Here is an 18,906-nt window from a genome sequence, read left to right on the forward strand (position 1 = left end):
CACGTCTAGGGTAGATGAGTAATCTTCCACTTTAGATGGCTAGTCCAGGAATGTTATAGTTTATTTATTTCTTTATTTATGCATACAGACAAATTTTGCTTGTACTGGGAGTAGGCTCAGTATATGAAGGGTCGGCAGCCAGAAGTATTAGTATGCCTAATGTTGCAATTGGTACCTATATGGGCAAACGCCTGTTCTAAAAAACCGATATATTACGGCAAATGTGATAATCGAATATGTTTCTTATAAAGAAAAATAGTTTTGATGAAATGGAAAAACAGTTGTAGCCCAAAAGTGAAATATATTTATACAGTTTATGGTTATATGAAAATAATTGTTTTTAAAGATTCATTTATTTATTCATTTAACTTTATGTACATAATGTTATTTGTACATTGGCAATGGGCTTATTGTCAAATGGCAATATCTACCTACCAACCAGAAAAAATAGTGTTATTTTTATAATTCAAGGTCGGATTTAGATCGACGGTCTTAAAGATAGGATATATTTAAGCTAGTTTCTAACTCATTATACGTATATTGGTATCTGGATAAGCCCAACCTCCAGCCTATCTTTCTTAAAAATCTATGTTAAACTGATTCAATATTTTTTATGTGAACATCATAATATGGAGACAAGATATCAGAGAAGTAGTCTAGGCGTGGGCTGAGAATACTCGAGGAATACTCTACATCTTGTGATATTTAGAAAAATCAGTTAGTTCGAATTTGGTTTAAAAATAAGGGCTTCGGTTCAAAAGACATGTTATGATAGCAGATGTCTTACTTGTGTTAACAATCGGAATAGTTTTGCTAAGTTTAAATTGAATATTTGATTATTATATATATATGATGTTGATATTAATCTATAGTCAGGCACTTTAGGGACAAGAGTTAAGTAAACCATACTTCATTATCCTTCACTCGCTATGACGACAAACGGTTTATTGGCAATAATAATATTATTCGACGGCAGTAGATTTCCTAGAGATTATAGCACCCAGAATATATTACATGTCTGCTTACCTACCGCAATATTAACCTTGCTACTTGTAAATCAATTAATAATACAATAAATTATAATTGGGTGGAAACTGCCAGTGTTATTATAGCAAGGTGGTAAATGTCGCATTTTCATGAACATACCTTTGCGATCGTACGTTTTTTAAACACATATTTACGGAAACCAATTTTTCCGTAGCATTCGCTCACCGGACACTTTTTTTTTCATTGGATCCTTTCATACGGACAGCGATCATATATTTTTTTTTTTTAATATTTCACTTCTGAATGGACCGACCATAGTTGATGGTTTGAAGTAAATCTTATTTAATGTTAGTTAATATAAGTATTCAACCCGTTACCTACTTTTTATGTCTACCGGTTTCGAGGCGTACCCGACTCTTCGTCAGGACCACTACACCAACATGAAAATACTAAAATACACTTTCACTTTTACCACCTCCGTAGTATACGAAGTATTTACGAAAAAATACATAAATTACATGCAGAGCTTAAGTTTCATGTCAGAACATGAACATGTCAGAACATGAACTAAAATTAGGTTGCAGAATGCGAGGGGGTGAGGGTTTGGAAGGGGGGGGGGCTGAGAAGTTGAACGTTACATAATTGGTTAATTTTTAAATAAAAAAGTGGGATTTATTGAAAATATACTTGATTATTTATTAGGGGAATATTCTTTTTAACTGGGATAAACGATTCGTACTTGCCTATATTTGAACATCCGTATTATTTCAACTCCTCCATCTGTTGACTTTTGTGAAGTTAAGGATCTGATACATTTATTTATTTATATACAGCATTTCGGCCATTTACATATATGTGGTTTAAAGAGTGCGTAAAAATAAAAAAAAATAAAAAATAAATAAAAAAAATCTAAAATGATATATTAATATACTCGTACTATACATATTATTATTCTCTCACATACATATTTTAAAGTAATTATACAATAATTAATCAAATTTTAACTATTCTAACCCAGTCTCCTGAAATTAATTTGCTCTTTTTGATACAAATATGTTGGTCATTTTATTTTTTAAGTTAGGCAGAGATAAACTAAAATACGAAATATGATGCATATTCATTCCCGGTATTCTGTAATCTAAAAATAGGTGAGTTATATTGAGCTAGCGCTTGAGAATTTTGACCATAAAATATTCTAGATATTCTGCTAAACCTAGGTGGTACATAGAATGAAATCAACTTCAGTAGATCAGGGATATAAAACATTGGTTTAATTATTTTATATAAAAGTGTAAGATCAGTCGGTGTTCTTTTTTCTTGCAATTTAGTTAATTTTAGAGAGTCTAGAATTTAGTTTTAATTTAATTGATTACTAGAAAAACCCATCTTAAAATTAATACATCTTAGAAACTTATTCTGAATTCTCTCAATAGATTGAGGCGGGTAAGATTAGATTGTTATACATTCTGTAAACCAGCTAATATAAAGCATAAGCCAGGTCATATATCATATAAATGCCTAGACTTCTATATCCCCTTCTCCAAAAAGTTCTCCGTCTCTGTTATGATATGTTAATAAATTCGTTTGCAATTATTATTTTTCACTTCAATTTCCATGGGATTTTGTAAAATTCGTCTTAATAAAAAAGGATTTGTATTATATTTCCGAACGATCTTGCGTGACCGCCTTATAGACATTTCTTTTTTCCGATAAATAATAATTGTACGTAATACATAAACCATTATATATTTTAACATCGGAAAGAAAACTTTTTATATTTTTACATCGTTCTAGATTAAAGGCAATTTGCGTCAAACATTAGTTATCGAGACATTTCTTTTCGGTTTTCATTTTTTAGCTAATGATCGATTGGCTCTTTAAAAAGTAAAAAGCTTATTACCTAAATAAAAGATTTCCTGGGCTAATCTGATAGGGTGACGAACATTTTTTTAAATAGTTGTGCTAGAAAAAAGTTTAATAATTCGGGAAGAAAAATTCTCATTGTAAAGTGTTTAAGTTTTTTTTATATCTGAAGGATTAGTCTGGAACTAGATTTTCTTGATAACAGTAAACAGAGAGGACATTTTTGTTTATTTATTGATTTTGCGTTGGATTCGCATGATAGTACTCACATAAGTGCTATCTGTGACAATGCAAGCAAAATGTTAGGATTTGTTCTCCGAACAGCTAAAGTGTTCTTGAATACTCGTGTTCTGGGGCTTCTTTATAACTCATTAGTGCGAAGCAGACTTGAGTGTGGATCTCCGATCTGGGCACCCCAAGAGTTGAAGTAGTATATTATGCTGGATATAGTTTAGAAAAAGTTTCTGAGGTATATTTACAATAAAGTACAGATCAGGGGCGAATCGTCCAAATAAGCGATTATGCACAGCTTACCATTATATTTTACTTTCTTTCAGAATGTTTCATGGTGACTTTGTGTATTGGAAAATAAATAATTATAAAATAAAACAACTTTGTTTTTAAATACTAATTTTTCTTTTTTTTTTCTCACCGACCGGTTTCAAAGCAAAAAAAGCTTCTTCGTCAAGGCTTGCGTAACTAATGAATTGATTCCTTTTTTATTTTTATCTTGTTCAATAAATACTACACTTGGACCCAATAAATCAAGTCGTTTTTTCCTTACACGGGTGGTTATTTGATATTTTTGAAGTTAGACGGGAGAGGACTAAAAGAAATGTTGTTTATTTGGTTATTTATTGTTGTTTTCTTATTTAAAAATAATAATAATAAAAAAATAAATCGCCATTTTAAATAACTTAAAAAACTCCAACCGTAGTTCGAACCGAACTACACCGGGCGACCACGTGACCATACTATCCAGTCCTTTAACGTACGGGCTGGCGCGACAACCGTTCTCCGCTGGACCTTGGACAAGTGCGCACGTCTCTCCCGCAACCCAATAGTTCCCGCGCAAAGCGTAGAAGCTTCCAGCATTTTGTTCATACAAAAAAAAATGTGCCGATCATAGAATGTTTCCTCAGTAAACCTGCTTGGTGGGTAAGCAAAAATAACCTTCAATTAAATAATAATACTCGCCTTTTCATAATAAGTTCAGTGCATAATTCGCTACTCTTTTACAGATAAATAAATCAAAGCAACGCTCGTTTGAAATAGCGTCCTTTAAAACAAGCGGCTTGTTTTATCTTACTGCAAGGCCTGGGTATTTGTAAAGAAAATCGAATTGGAATTCGGACTCTGTTTTTATTGTTCACTATGGCAAAATTTCAATGTATTAGTGATCGATATTTACGTTCTTAGAAAATTAAAAGTTTCAACTGAACAACAGTGTTGATAAATGAAAACGGTTCAAATTATTTTACTTTCCTTAATTAAATTTAGTAGAATTCCAATATTTTTCAGCCTGGAATTGAATTTAATTATGTAGATTTACGCAAATCAAGAATTCAGAAATAACAAAATAATTAGTGAAATTTAATTAACAGTACCGCAATCTCTCTTTAGAAGTATTTGATTTATTGCAAATGTATTGATTTAGGGATAAAAAGTATGTTTATCTACCTAGCAAATCCAATATTTTTATCAATCTTCGAACTGTGTTACTTTTAATTTTTAATAAAGATTGAATGCAACTTTAACTTTTTCTTTATCCATCTACTGTACCACAAAGCACAACTGCCTTTTTTTAGATACATTTTATGACATTGGACCCCAGCGTTTTTTTATCATGTGTAAACCCGGACATAAAGATCTCTGTTAGTTCCAATATAAAAGACGAAGATGCTGAGCAGGTGGATATTATGTAGACCGTAGACCATTTAAGAGTTCATGAGGTGCCTGAGACATTCGATGAACAGGTACACAGATGTCTCCCCGATATTATGCGAAACAGACAACTGCACGTCGGACTGATTATGCTTAAATTATATCGAGATTTCGTAGTCCCGTTTTCCGCATCCCAAAACCGAAGCAATTTTTTTTTTTTTTAAAGAATGAAATAATCTGTGTCGATACTTTTCCGTTTTTCAAAATTATTTATCATATTTGTATATCGTACGTCAGGGGTGAACCGTGTATAGAAACGATTATGCGCAGCATAACCATTATATTTGAATAACCATAGCAATGTTTTACCGTAACTTTATTTACAGAAAAACAAATAAATAATTACAATTTAGTTTAAATCATTTCCACCGTTTGTATTTTTACCTAATATAAATATTAATATAAATATTAATATAAATATTAATATAAATAAAGCGTGCCTAGCGCCTGCGGTGAGTCAAGAAACTAGCCGATAATTCCAGCTCATTTTTTCATACAAATAAGTATACTATATTTTGAACGTCTTAACCCCAGTGCGGGTTTTTTCTTCTAGATTAAACTTGTAAATTACACAAATTACTTAAAGATTATGGATTTGGAAAACAGTATTTCAAACATTATTTTTAAGGGCTACTTTTCTTTGAGATGGTACTTTTGACATGAGACCATAATTACTTTCATGCGTCATATTGCAGGACATTTGGCGCTCGACGCGGCTTTTTTTAGCACTATTAATTTCTATAACAATTCGGCCAGTTGACATTTCAATTGAATACCTAATATCGATTGAATTTATAGTGCTATTGTTTATCTATCTTTTAATGAGTGATGTATTAAAGTAATGGATAATATATATATAAATATATTACGAAGTTACGTCGTTTGAGTTGATTTCATGGATGAGAGTTGTTGTATCACACAAAACCACTTTAAAAAAAAATAGTAGATATTACTTACATTATATTATGTACCTTCTATGTAGATACAAACATTTGATATTTTTTTATGGCTCACCTGTAAATTAAATTACCATTCGCCACTCCTGTACGTTCGAAGTCGGCAGATAAAACTGAGAGCTTTTATTGGTTTTTCGATGGTCTTAACTCTCATAAGGGACAATTTATCAAAAAAGCAAAACTTGTATCTGAAGCGTAAGACTAATCATCTAACTTTCATGTAACAAAAATGATCAAAATATGCTGCAATTGGTGTACCAATTCACTACCCTATGCACCACAATGTGTGGAAAGGAAATGATGTTGACGATGATGAAATTTTCGTTTATTGGTAAATTTATAAACAAAACAAATAAAAACATGTAAATAAATAAACGCTACCAGTCTCTGTATACCAGTATAGTGTATCAACACTGTTAATCAAGAATCTACAGTTTTCGTTTGTGCCTTGTATGTCAGTAATAAAGATATCTCTCCTACATGCACCATAATTACGTTATTCTTTAGTACTTACTGTTAACATGAAGATAAACGCTGATAACCCTCGGAGGATGTGTGCTGAGCTGACACTCGTACAGGCCTTCGTCAGACCTGTTGGCGTCCCTAAGTTGCAGTCTCCAATTCCCGGGATAACGGAACTGCACTGTATAACGTGAATCACCGGTATAAGTTTGTGCCCCAACTGTCAGTAATAGCGGCGTTTCCCCTACTTTACGTCTCACCCACGATACCTGAAAAAAAATAATCGTAGATGTGATTCTACAGGACAAAATATGAAGGTAAAATCAGTTAATGCTTTTTTCGGCGTATCGGAATCATTTATTTTTTGCTTAATGACATCGAAAACAAACGAAAATGAAATGAAAACGAAACACAAATTGCTATCGAGTTTTACTACTTTCATCACGCCATTTCCTTGCATGTATAGGTAGAAAGGGTGATCAGCCACAGATGTCTATCCTGACATATATTCGTACTTTTTTTTACATTCATACAAATGTACGAGTACATGCCCTTCAGTTGTGTCTACTTTTAGTATGACCAGACTTGAGATTTTGGTTTATTCGATCATGCCGCGATATTCTTAGTCATCCTTGTCTTACGCATTCGATTATTCTTTGAATATATATACATATTATACAATCCTTACACCATTCATTTGTTTTGCATCACCAAACCACCTCAGCGACTTTTTCTCAATCATTTATATGTATCTCAGATTTGCACTTTTTCATCATTCCAGCCAGATTTCATCATTCATAACCCTGTCGAACATTAATTTCCCACAAATTTACCAATGTTTTGAGCATTTCCAAATATTTGCACATCGGCTGGATTGAGGAGATGTGGATTTTTTAACAAAGATATAATAGTGAATGTTACACGGTGCGAAAGTGATCAATTAAACCATCTAATGACAGGTCATAAGCCTTGTAAATACCAAGACTTCCATGTTTGCTTTTTAAAAATTTATATCCCACAAATTTGTCTAAAACCTAACATTTTGACCACGTTTACTCTCCTTTTTGTTTCCTCTGCCAGTTTCACGTTCTACCTCCATAAATAATGATTTTAACTAAAACTGCGATTTCCAGCTTCGATTGTCATTTTTTTATTATTGAGTCAGTTCGTAAAATGATTTGTTTTCCATTACCTACTTAAATTCAGATATCCAAAGATTTTTATGAGTCCTACCTGTACTTCGTTGATATTCGCAAATAATACAGTATGGGATAAATAAGGATTGGCACGGCTTAGCTCGATGTTTATATTTAGATCGTGTTTTTTTATATACTGCATACCATTATTGTATTGTCCTTGTTTATCTTTGATTGATATATTTGTGTTCTATTTCTTAAGTTTCTTGTATATAATTTGTTTCTTCATGTAAGTGTTGTAATTGGCATAGGCCAAATAGTTTCTGGGATCAACCGCACAATAAATACAAGACTCGACATTTATGTGTCCGGACGATAGAAGAATATAAATAAGTGTTAGAAAGAAAACCTTGGACGAGCGTTTTTTACTCGATTGTTACTCTCAGGTAAATAGTGCTCTAAAAGAAAATCAAGTATAAATAAGCCACCTCTTAGTCTAGTGGTTGGCGCATTCGCATTTGATTCTTAGCTCGAAATATTGGTTTAAACCCTCCCTTCCCAGTGAGGTGTAGCTAGTACACATGCCATATAATAACTTTGATATTACAATAATTGATGACATCTATAAAGTATATTTAATATTACAATTGATGAAATGTTTAAAAAGGCATCTTTGATATAAAATTCTCAAAGAAAAAAACCCATTTATTTATAAAATTCTGGAAACTATAGATTTCAAAATAATTAAACTTTACACAGATGCAATTACAACTGCAGATTTAAATCATTATTCATTTGTTGGGAATTTTTTTTTATGATCTCACAGACGTCTTTCAATTAATTACACCGGTTTCACGGTTTAGTGGGTTTCATTATTTTTTCTTTTATATTATGGGTACTTGTATATATCTTCTTAAAAAAATAAAAAAATATTTAAGAACATTTAAATCTAAATTTAAAAAACACACGTGACCCACCTTATCTTGAACTCCATACAGTAAAAATTTGTGTATCCTTTAGAATATAATATGTAATTTTAAGGATTCTGTTTCCGATAGTAAAAATAAAATATAACACATATTTATATAAAAATATATATATTCTAAATATATACGTAGGTAAGTGTAAAAATAAACATAAAACGAACTCACTTTCTAAACACGAGTTTTTACCCTATAAGAAAACTTTAAATGTAATAAATAATACTTTTAGATTTTTGGTGTTCTTCCGTTATGTATTTACGCTTCGAATGAAATAATTTAATATGAAATAATAAATACTTTTTGGACACAAAAAATACATTTTATCAGAAATCCGAGATAAATCACCAATACAATCAAAAGTACAGTAGCCGGGATTAAATAAAGGACATCGAGCTTAAAAAACAGACTGCCGGCCAATCTGCTTTGTAGAACGTCGTCTTTTTCATACAGATTCCGGACGGCGACAGAAACGTCGTCTTTACAAAGTCGGCAGTCTCTTTCTTAAGCCAAGTGTGCTTTATTTACTGCCGAGTACTATTCTGATGCGTCATATTTTCGTGGCGTATTAAGTAAAAGAGTACCGAATATACTATTGTCTGACACACTCTTATCATCTCACTCTCGATACTTTAGACAGTAAATTCGAAAGCGAGAGATATAGTTTCAACAAAGTTGCCAAAACTTCTGCCGGACGCCAATAGTACTCCCGTAGCTCTACGAGCTTTGATAGGAGTGGTCTTCTAGCACGCGCTGCGAGCGTAAGCTATTGATTTTTTTATGCTTTTAGCAGTTAAATAATAGACTGGCTAAAATAATAGGCAAAATAATAGACTGGCTATTCGATCAGGAGTTTATATATTAAAAAAATTAAATATTTGTAAATATAGATATACATAAAATAGAATTTATAACTAAGGAATATTTTCATCGATGTTTGTGTGTGTATATGTATGTTCACATGTATGTATGTATGTATGTATGTGTATATATGTATGTATTGATATGTATGTGTGCATGTACGGGTATAAATATGTATGGATATGGATGAGGATGATATATAGATATAGACTTACATATAGATATAGATATGGATATGTTAATAAATAATGTTTTTAATAAAATGCTTTGTGCCCATTAAATATGTAAACACTTATGTTTAAAATTTTGGTACTCCGGTTCTGTTATTATTTATTTTTTATCTTAAAATTGCGTGATCATTCACTTATTTTTTTTGCTTTTTTTTACATCTTCTAAATATTTTTTATTTTTTTTTTGAAAGCATCAATTACATGTACTTTTTTTTCGCTCCCTATATCTAAGTTAGTAGTAATTATTATTATAAAACCATGTAGGACTATCATATGATAAATTGTAAAGGATCTTTACCGACAAGCCATATTCATTGGCTTGGTGAGTCCTGTAAAAAAAAAAAAAAATGTCAAAAATGTCTTAAAATAACTAAAATGTAATATTGTATGTACATAATAAATAAATAAAAAAAAAAAAATAAAAAAAGTTAGATATTAATTACATTACCGTCCGTGAAATTAAAATGATCCAGATATATTGTAATTCCTGTACCGATGACGCGTCCTGTACGCAAATGCGTGCCGATCGGCAAATCACGATACGGCTAAGCATTTAAGTGGGCGAAACACCATTTTAAGATTTTACATTCAACAAACCGTTGATTTAAATTTTTTGCAACAGAGAGAAAACAGTTTTGAGAAGGAAATATGGAAGGCAAGGCGTTTGCAGGGCTAATGACCTGTCGTTGGCTGGTTTGAGTGGCCTTTTTACACACTGTGTAATATTCACCATTTCGCTTATGTTTGAACATCTATATTTCTTCAATTCTTCCATCTGTTGACATAAGTGAAGTTAAAAAGCTGAAACTTTTATAGTTGTGAAAAGATTCACATTTTCACAATATTTAACATACTAATCAATGCCTGAAAACAATTTTCCAATTTTTAAAACTTTTTCTAGGACCAGTTGGTTTACTTAAAATATTTTGAATTCATCCAAATGTTACTACTACTACCATCACGCCATTTCCCCGTAGGGGTAGACAGAGAGAATGGACCGCCACACACGTCTATCCTGGCATACAATCCTAGCCTCTTCCACATTCATACATCTTGTCATACATGCCCTTCGGTTCTGTCCGCTTTTGACATGACAAGACAAGATTTTGGTTTATCTGATCATGCCACGTCTTCCTTGGTCGTCCTCGTCTTACGATGCCGTTCATTTTCGCCATATATACTTGTTTTACCATTATTTCGTCGTCCATTCGTTCTACGTGACCGAACCATCTCAGAGACCCTTTCTTAATCCAAAGACCAAATGTTTGTAGACAAAAGACTAGATTTCACCCCCTAGAGAGACATTTAAATTAACAAATTATAACAGGGATGAGGAACATTTTAAAGAAGCGAATATGTAAGTCTAGACATTTACAGGGCTTATGGCATGTCGTTCGCTGGCTTAAACAAAGGTGAAATAGTAAATGTTACACAGTGTGTAAAGTGGCCGCTTAAACCAGCCAACGACAGGTCATGAGCCCTGTAAATGCCTAGACTTCCAATTTCCCTTCTCAAACATGTTTTCCCTCTGCTGCAACAAATTTAGATCTGAATAACTCCCTAGGGAGGAAATCCAGCCGGTCTGCAAACATTTGAACAAACTGAAAATATTGTTGAACCGTTGATTTTGTACTTATGTAACGTTAATAAAAACGTCTTTGTTAGTATTGTACTACAAAAAATCATCCTATACACAAACTCTTAACTCTAAAATAATTTCGCTACTTCATCAAGCGCCGTCTGTTTTGAAGTAGGCTATTATTACCCATACTGCCGGGCAGAACCTAAACCGCCACAACTCACATTTTGTTGTTTTTGAGTTATTTATTGATTTATAATCAGCATTTAATACGTAGCTTTAAGTTTATCCAACTCTTTTTTCAATACGACAACTGGTGCAAAAACTTGATGTTATTGCATAGGTAAGATTGTAAATGAAATACCTACCTATGCAATAACATCAAGTTTTTGCACATAAATGATTAATATTTTCTATTATTATTTTGTATATTGTTTTGATTACTTGTATATTGATTTAATATGATAATATATATTTTTGATTTATATATCGAAGAGTCCCGACTTAACAAGGAATTTTCTAACAAGTCGGGGCATAAAAAACATATAATTATGTCTATGTAAAATTGTGCATCTTGTGCATTAAATAAAAAATAAATAAATAAAATAAACAAACTATATTTCAACAGAGAGGGAAAAATTTTTGAGAAGGGAATATGGAAGTCTAGGCATTTACAGGGCTTATGACCTGTCATTGGCTGGTTTAAGCAGCCGGATGAATCTCACCCACGTGATAAAGGTTTCAGCTCTTTTACTTCACAAAAGTCAACAGATGGAATAGTTGAGGAAATGTGGATGTTCAAACATAGGCAGAATGGTGAATGTTACACAGTGTGTAAAGTGGCCACTTAAACCAGCCAATGACAGGTCATAAGCCCTGTAAATGCCTAGACTTCCATATTCCCTTCTCAAAAATTTTTCCCTCTCTGTTGAAATAAATTAAAATATGAACAACTCCCTAGGGAGGAAATCCAGCCAGTCTGCAAGCATTTGGACATAATCAAACATTGTTAAACTATATTTCATTTCAAAAACATTTTTCATTTTTTGGTATGACATTTTACATTTATTTACTAATGTTAAGTACTGAATTTTTATTTTCTATACTGGCAACTCATATAAGACGGTAAATATCACGCTCCTTCCCAAATCCTTCCTATTTCAAATACTTGCGCTTCTACCGTCCTGTGAGCAAGTCACATGTGAAAAGTTGTCTCTCTGATAAATCTTTATCATATACTGCGTCAGCATATTTCGAACAAAGTGAAGTTAGTGTTGTATAAACAGCCTAAAAAATTATACAGCTTTTCTTCATCTACACAATACCGGTATCCGTGCTGCAGCAATAATGAAGTGCTCCATGTAAGAAACAATCAAAAGATCATTAAAAGTGAGTAACAATTTCCATCCAGTCCACTAAATTTTAATTCCCTCTGTTATCAGTGTACTTTGCCTGGAAGGCATTGAGCTGACCAAAGAATCAATATGAACCACTTTCATATTATTTTTATTTTTTTAAATTGCACTACAACAGGCCAGAAGGCCCAATTACAGCGGTGAATTACATCTCAGTACACCCAGGCTTTAGAAAAATTAGATTTTACTTTTTTGTGTTCTCACCGGGAATCGAACCCGGATCTCTTCGTGTGTGAGTCTAGCGTCTTGATCACTGCACGACGGAGGCCGCCAGTTACCAGTTGAAGTGGTTCATTTTTTTTTTTTTATTTCCAAGAAACAAACAGTCAACAATGATATGGTAACATTTTTAAAAATACAGTTTAAAGACAAACCAGCAAAGTTTCTAAATAAGATACATATTATTAAATTGTATTACAACAAAAGAGTGTGTTTATGTGTATTTGTATGAGAGTAAGTGTAGATGTGTGTTTATGTGTATTAGTGTAGAAGTAAGTGTGAGCATCATTTGATAGTAAGTGGGATCGTATCGCAGCCAGAAATAAGGAGTCTTAATAAATAAATAAGAATAAATAACTAACGAAAATTCAGTTTATGAAAATATTTGTAGTTTAATTATATTAAACATTTTTATAAAAAAAAAAAATAATTTGATAAATAAACTTTTCTTCAAAAAAATAAATAATGTGTGTTTGAATTCAAACTTATTAAACTTAAATCCGTATTGGCCTCGTTGTGTAGTGGTCAGCGCGTTTGCCTACCATGAAAGAGGTCTCGGGTTTGATTTCCGGGTTTGAAACTCGGGTTTGATGGTTGACACGAAAAATTTATTTCGAAAGGTGTTTTTACACTATAATATTTCATAGTCCCTGGACTGGTACCTGAAGCGTAAGACTGATCATTTTACCTTTATATAACAACTTTTTCATCAAAATACGCTGCGATAAGGTACGAATACACTATGCCTATGCACCGATTCGATGCGGAAAGGGAATGATGATGATGGAACATGATTTTTAGGTTTGGAAGTTTCTATATTGAAGCAGAACAGCAAAGGACTTGACCATATTGGAAATTTAGCAACTCTGGAAGAAAAAAAAAACATTTATAGACTTGAACGTTTTTGAAGATTACCTCCTGATGTTTTTATTTTGAAGTTAAAAATATTTTTAAAACATTACTTTTTCGTTTGGTATAATTATATTTTATGGCTTAAAAAAAAAATGCACTGATGTTTAAAGCTATACCTATTTTTATTTTTTTTAAATATGTTGGTATTATTTTTTGCATAATTATATTAGCGGGTTCATGGTATGAAACCGCTGAATCATGTTTTTTTTTTTCGTTTATTTTATATTTGTAGTCTTTATTTCTACACACCGTATATGTTATAATTAGTAACTGCTGGCCGTGTGCATTTATAAAAAAATAACAAAGAAGCTTTTAAAAATGAACAGTGATATTTGTGTACGTTATATCTTTGATATTGGCAAATTTGACTACATAACCGAGTACCCCACGCAACTACACTGGCTCAGTATCTGGCATAGAAGAAACATTCACATTCTATCACTTCTTCACAATATTTTTAATAATCCCACTTCGCCTGTTGAGCTCTGAGAGAGCTCTTCCAACCTCTTTCAAAACACGGACCATTTTTTCGTTCTAGTAACGAGAGAACCCTTGTAATACCCTGTCATTGCTCTGATTTTCTTGCCTCCTCTTTCAGAGTAGTAGCCGCTCGATTGTGGAATAATCCACCTACTAATGTTAGAGACGCTTCTTCATTTAAATTTGAATCAAGATTGAAATGTCACTATCGAAATATTTAAATTGTTCTGTTATCCTTCTTTTTTCCTTCCCCTTCCCTCTCCTTTCTTCATAGTATAATGTTACTTTTTATATTCGTAGTAAAGTGTTAATTTTATATATTTTTTTATTTATTTATTCATATTTTTTGCTTACAAACTATAATTAATAATAAAAATAATGTGACCTCACTGGGGTTTCCCGTGCCGACGACACTTCACAATATACTTTTTTTAAATTACATTTAAGAATACACAAAAAAGACGAACTTAAAAAAAACCAAGATAATTAACAAATATTCAGACAGTTTTAAAAACAATGTATTTATGTACATCTATATTATTTATATTACAAAACACACAATAAAAATAACAAAAACCTAACATAAGCTATACACTTGTGGAGCAGTTGATTCAATGTATTATATATTTTATATATTTTAATTTTGTTAATATTTGTTTTTAATTTTTGTATTAATTGATAAGATTTAACATGTCCATTTATTTATATTTTTTTTATACTGAACGGTTTGGGTAGGTAGGAAGAAATTGCCTTAAGGCAATATGCCCGCCCTTATATGTATTTATATTGTATATGTAAATAAAGTGTTAAATAAATAATATAAATATACCTATATTACAGTGGAAAACCACCTTGTAAACCAATATTACATATTGACCCTCCCAGGACCTCAAGCATTGTAGGTAAAGGAGCCTACCACTACACTACGATACGATGTTTTCACAGCTCGATTTCATTTTTCAGGATTTTTACCTGAACGTAGCCATTAAGTTGAAAACACTCACACATTGCTAATGTTTTTGTTTCACATACAGAACATTATTATTCATCTTTAAAACAGTTTAACGAAATGCAATTAATATACGTCTGTATCCATAAACTATACTAAGAACTGCAGTTATTTTCATTTTGTGCATTTTTATATTACAAATATTTTTTTTTTTTAATTATGACGTCTACCAACTTCTAAATCAGCCATTGATTTAAATGTCATTTAATTTAATTTAAATGTCATTTAATAGATTTATCAATAAAAATTATTATCGCTAACAAATAATAATTAGATTTTAATCGGAATACCCGATCATCAATTATAATTAGGATTGACAAAAGTAATAATTGACTTTAGATATTTATTGGAAAGTTTTAGTCGTAAAACTCCTAAGCGATGTTTTATTCAAATCATTCAAAAATAAGAACTTTAGGTAAGATAGCGTAGAAGAAAATTTAAGTAACTAAATTAAGTAATCGTTTACGTTTTATTATTTTAGAACTAACTCAAATTAAACGTTTTACTTTAAAATTTCAGCTTAAATTAAAAAATACATAATAATATTGAAATAACTAGGTATATTTTATTAAAAAATAGATGAATCTTAAATACATATGGAAACACAAACATAAGCCCTGTTATCATCAACAAGTTTACTTCTAAAAAAATATGAAAAATCCATAGTCTAAGTGTGTCAGCAAAAAAAATGCCTTAAAAAACACACTATATTGGATAATAGTATAATAAATGATCTTTTTTAATTTTAATTACTTATATTTCGTTATCTTTTAAATGTATATATATATATATATATGTATATTTACATGTCGTAATTTATATTTCTTTCAGTTTGTATTAGTATTCATGTACACTTGTGTTTAATTTTTTATTATTAGGTCATATATGTTTATATACTTTCTATACTTATTTTTTATTACTTATTATTAAGGTTTACGTATGTCATATAATTGACATTAATTTTTCCATTAGTATTATTATTGTTTTATTTTGTAATTTTTGTTCAAATTTCAATTATAATAACTATTGATTTTCATTTTTTAAGCATCATTCAAACAATAAACCTCTGTACATTGTAAAAACAGTGAAATAAATCAATAAAAAAAATTGTTATCGGTACTATATATATTTTTTTTAAATAGCCGGTTTTTACCTAAGTTTTAACACGGTTAATTAACAAATAATTTAAGATAGACACTAAACTTAAATTTGCATAAATCGTATGAACTCAATCAAAAAAGTTATTGTTAAATTTATTACATTTTAAATCTTTCTCTTGTATTTCAAATGTAAATTTTATTTCATTTGTATTTTTTTTTTCACAAAGCTTCAGTATGTAACAAAAGTTCCGCTTATAATCAAATAAGTTCTGCAACAAGGTTGCTACGAGTATCAACATCCGTTTTATTAAATTCTGGAAGTTTTTTCTTTCCAGGCACGGAGGCAGTGAAAATTACTTGGCAAACTTTATGGCTTGATTAATCAGGAAAACCGATCTTCGAGAAATTGCAGTTAGCACGTACCAATCTTCTGAACGTTGTCTTTGATACTGTCTTAACATTCTGTCAAAGGAAGAAACCTATTATGACTTCGTATTTTATTGCAAACACGTACCCTTTTTCTGGCTTATCGCGTTTTGTGTCCACTCGTGTGGATCATAAGCGATTTGGGATAAAAACTACAAGTTCATATCTTAATGCGGTATTTTAAAAGGGGCAATGCTTTTATTTTGCGATCAGGTCAACGTGGAAAACAAATGAACGCAGATAAAATTAATATTCCAAGTGTTTCTATCGTTTATATACAAGTTAGTGGGAGGAACATAAAATAAAGTATAAAGCGTGAGTTTTTTATCTAAATTTTAAGCTAATTTTTTTTGCTACTACATTCAATTTATCTTTATGGACCTATTTCGTGATAGCGAAAAATAATGATGTTAGTAATACAAAAATATGTTTTTTTTTCCGTAAGAATAACCAAATCAATTGCTTTGTATGCACAATGTACACATCTTTGAAACTTCTCTTTGATTATTTAAAGAAAGGATACCTGTTATCAGAATATCGGATATAAGAATAATGTAGTTTTTATTTTCAAAAATACGTATCTATTTCGCATTTTCTAATTTATCTTGTTTTACTTGTACTCGTAGTTTTTGAATACTACGTTTCGTTTTTAAAACATTTAAACCATGATTTTAATTAATACTCATATCTAAGAATCCGATGACAAACTGTTAATTTATAGTTTATCGGGTTAAAGAATGTTTAATATTGTACGATTTGTTTTGTAAAAAAATATCGTATTGATATCGTTTATTTTCTTAAGTAAAGACTATCTTCTCTCTCTCTCTCTCTCTCTCTTTATTCTAACAAATTTTTATTTTGTCTAAAAAAAAGACCTTTACATAAACTCTTTGATTCTAAATTTTATCATTTTTTATTCATTTATTTATACGAATCATTTTATTTCTTAATTACCTACCTCACTATGTAGCCCTGTTTTGATGCAAGATTTGCTCTTTTTTTCAGTTAAGTCAGTGTATATTTTACACACTATATTTTTAATGAAATTTTCCACTAATTGCTTCGATATGTCCATAATCCATATTTTTATTTCTATTTTTTTATTTGTTGATTCCCTAAGCTTCTGCGACAAGCTGTTGTAAAGACTCTTGGTCTTATAAACATGTTACTTAGCTGTTCTTATAAGTACAATGTACATAAATACGTATAAACTCTACTTAATCCGTAAAGGATATTCTACTTTTATATCAAAACACTGAATTTTACAACAAAATTTTACTGAATATTTTACAATCCGGTATTATCTCTACTAGACTAGAGACATTACTCAAATCACAAAAATGTATCCTGTAAAATCTCCTCTTGAATAATTCTTTTTTTGTTCTCTGCCTGCAATTTGTTTATCTTGCCAATAACTTTTCGACTACAGGAAGCGCACAACATTAGAATATCAAATAGCTTTTCTACTGTTTTCTTCTCAAATTCGTATTTACTAGATCGCGACAATTGAACTCATGTTCATTTCTGTATGTACATTGTAAGTTCAGACTAACGTTTTTCAATCACAGAAAATCTGTTACCAATAATTGAAAACCCACATAAAAAGAACGTACATTGACGTTTGTACTATTTTTTTCGATTACACGCATGATCAATATGAAAGCAATTTAGATTTCGAATTATGGAATAAAAAAAATGTTTGTCGAGAATTTTTAGGTAAACTAAATAACGTTTATTTATGTCAGCTTTCTTCTGTACGTTAAAAATCAATTGTAAGCCTGCGACCAAATACAAAATTTCTAGTTTGTAAGGAAAAACTCTTGAAAACGCAGAAATTGATTGTTATTTATGAAACTATAATGTTTACAATTCTTAACAAATGCCAACTTGATAATTCCCTTTAGTTTAATAAATCAATATATGTTAATTTTATCAGGGAAACAACACCTTTTTAAATAGTCGAGAGCTTGCGACTAAATACAAAGTTTCAATTTCATCATCACCATTATTCCCTTTCAGCACTTAATGGTGCATAAGGCACTGCATTGGTACACCATTCGCAGCGAATCTTGATAATTTACAATGTTTATAAGAAGAAGGTGAGCAAGTGGATAAGGGGTAGACCTTTTTATATCCTGAAATTATTTTCATGACTGAAAATTGTATTGCTTTTTATTGCCAAATATCTCCTTATTGTTTTGTGTTTATTTTATTTTTACTTTTTATGTTTATTCATTAACATTTGTTTTATTTTTATAGTACAAGTATTTACACGTATCTTTAATTTTCTAATTATAAATGGTATATTCTGTAATTTATTTTTGTTCTTCAAGTTTTAATTATTAAC

General features: G+C 30.7%; 1 protein-coding gene across 1 annotated transcript in view; it reads right to left on the minus strand.

Moving 5' to 3' along the window:
- The window catches only part of LOC148285007 (zwei Ig domain protein zig-8-like), a 146,959-nt gene that overhangs the window by 11,944 nt on the left and 116,109 nt on the right, over positions 1 to 18,906 (minus strand). The window contains exon 3 of the mRNA XM_088231344.1: positions 6,265 to 6,481. Coding sequence (XP_088087470.1) covers positions 6,265 to 6,481 — 217 coding nt within the window. The remainder of the gene's footprint in view (positions 1 to 6,264; positions 6,482 to 18,906) is intronic.

The sequence above is a fragment of the Micrasema longulum genome, unplaced genomic scaffold (assembly GCF_059751315.1).
Source record: "Micrasema longulum isolate JH-2025_06_02 unplaced genomic scaffold, ASM5975131v1 h1tg000069l, whole genome shotgun sequence".
Classification (NCBI taxonomy): Eukaryota; Metazoa; Arthropoda; class Insecta; order Trichoptera; family Brachycentridae; genus Micrasema; species Micrasema longulum.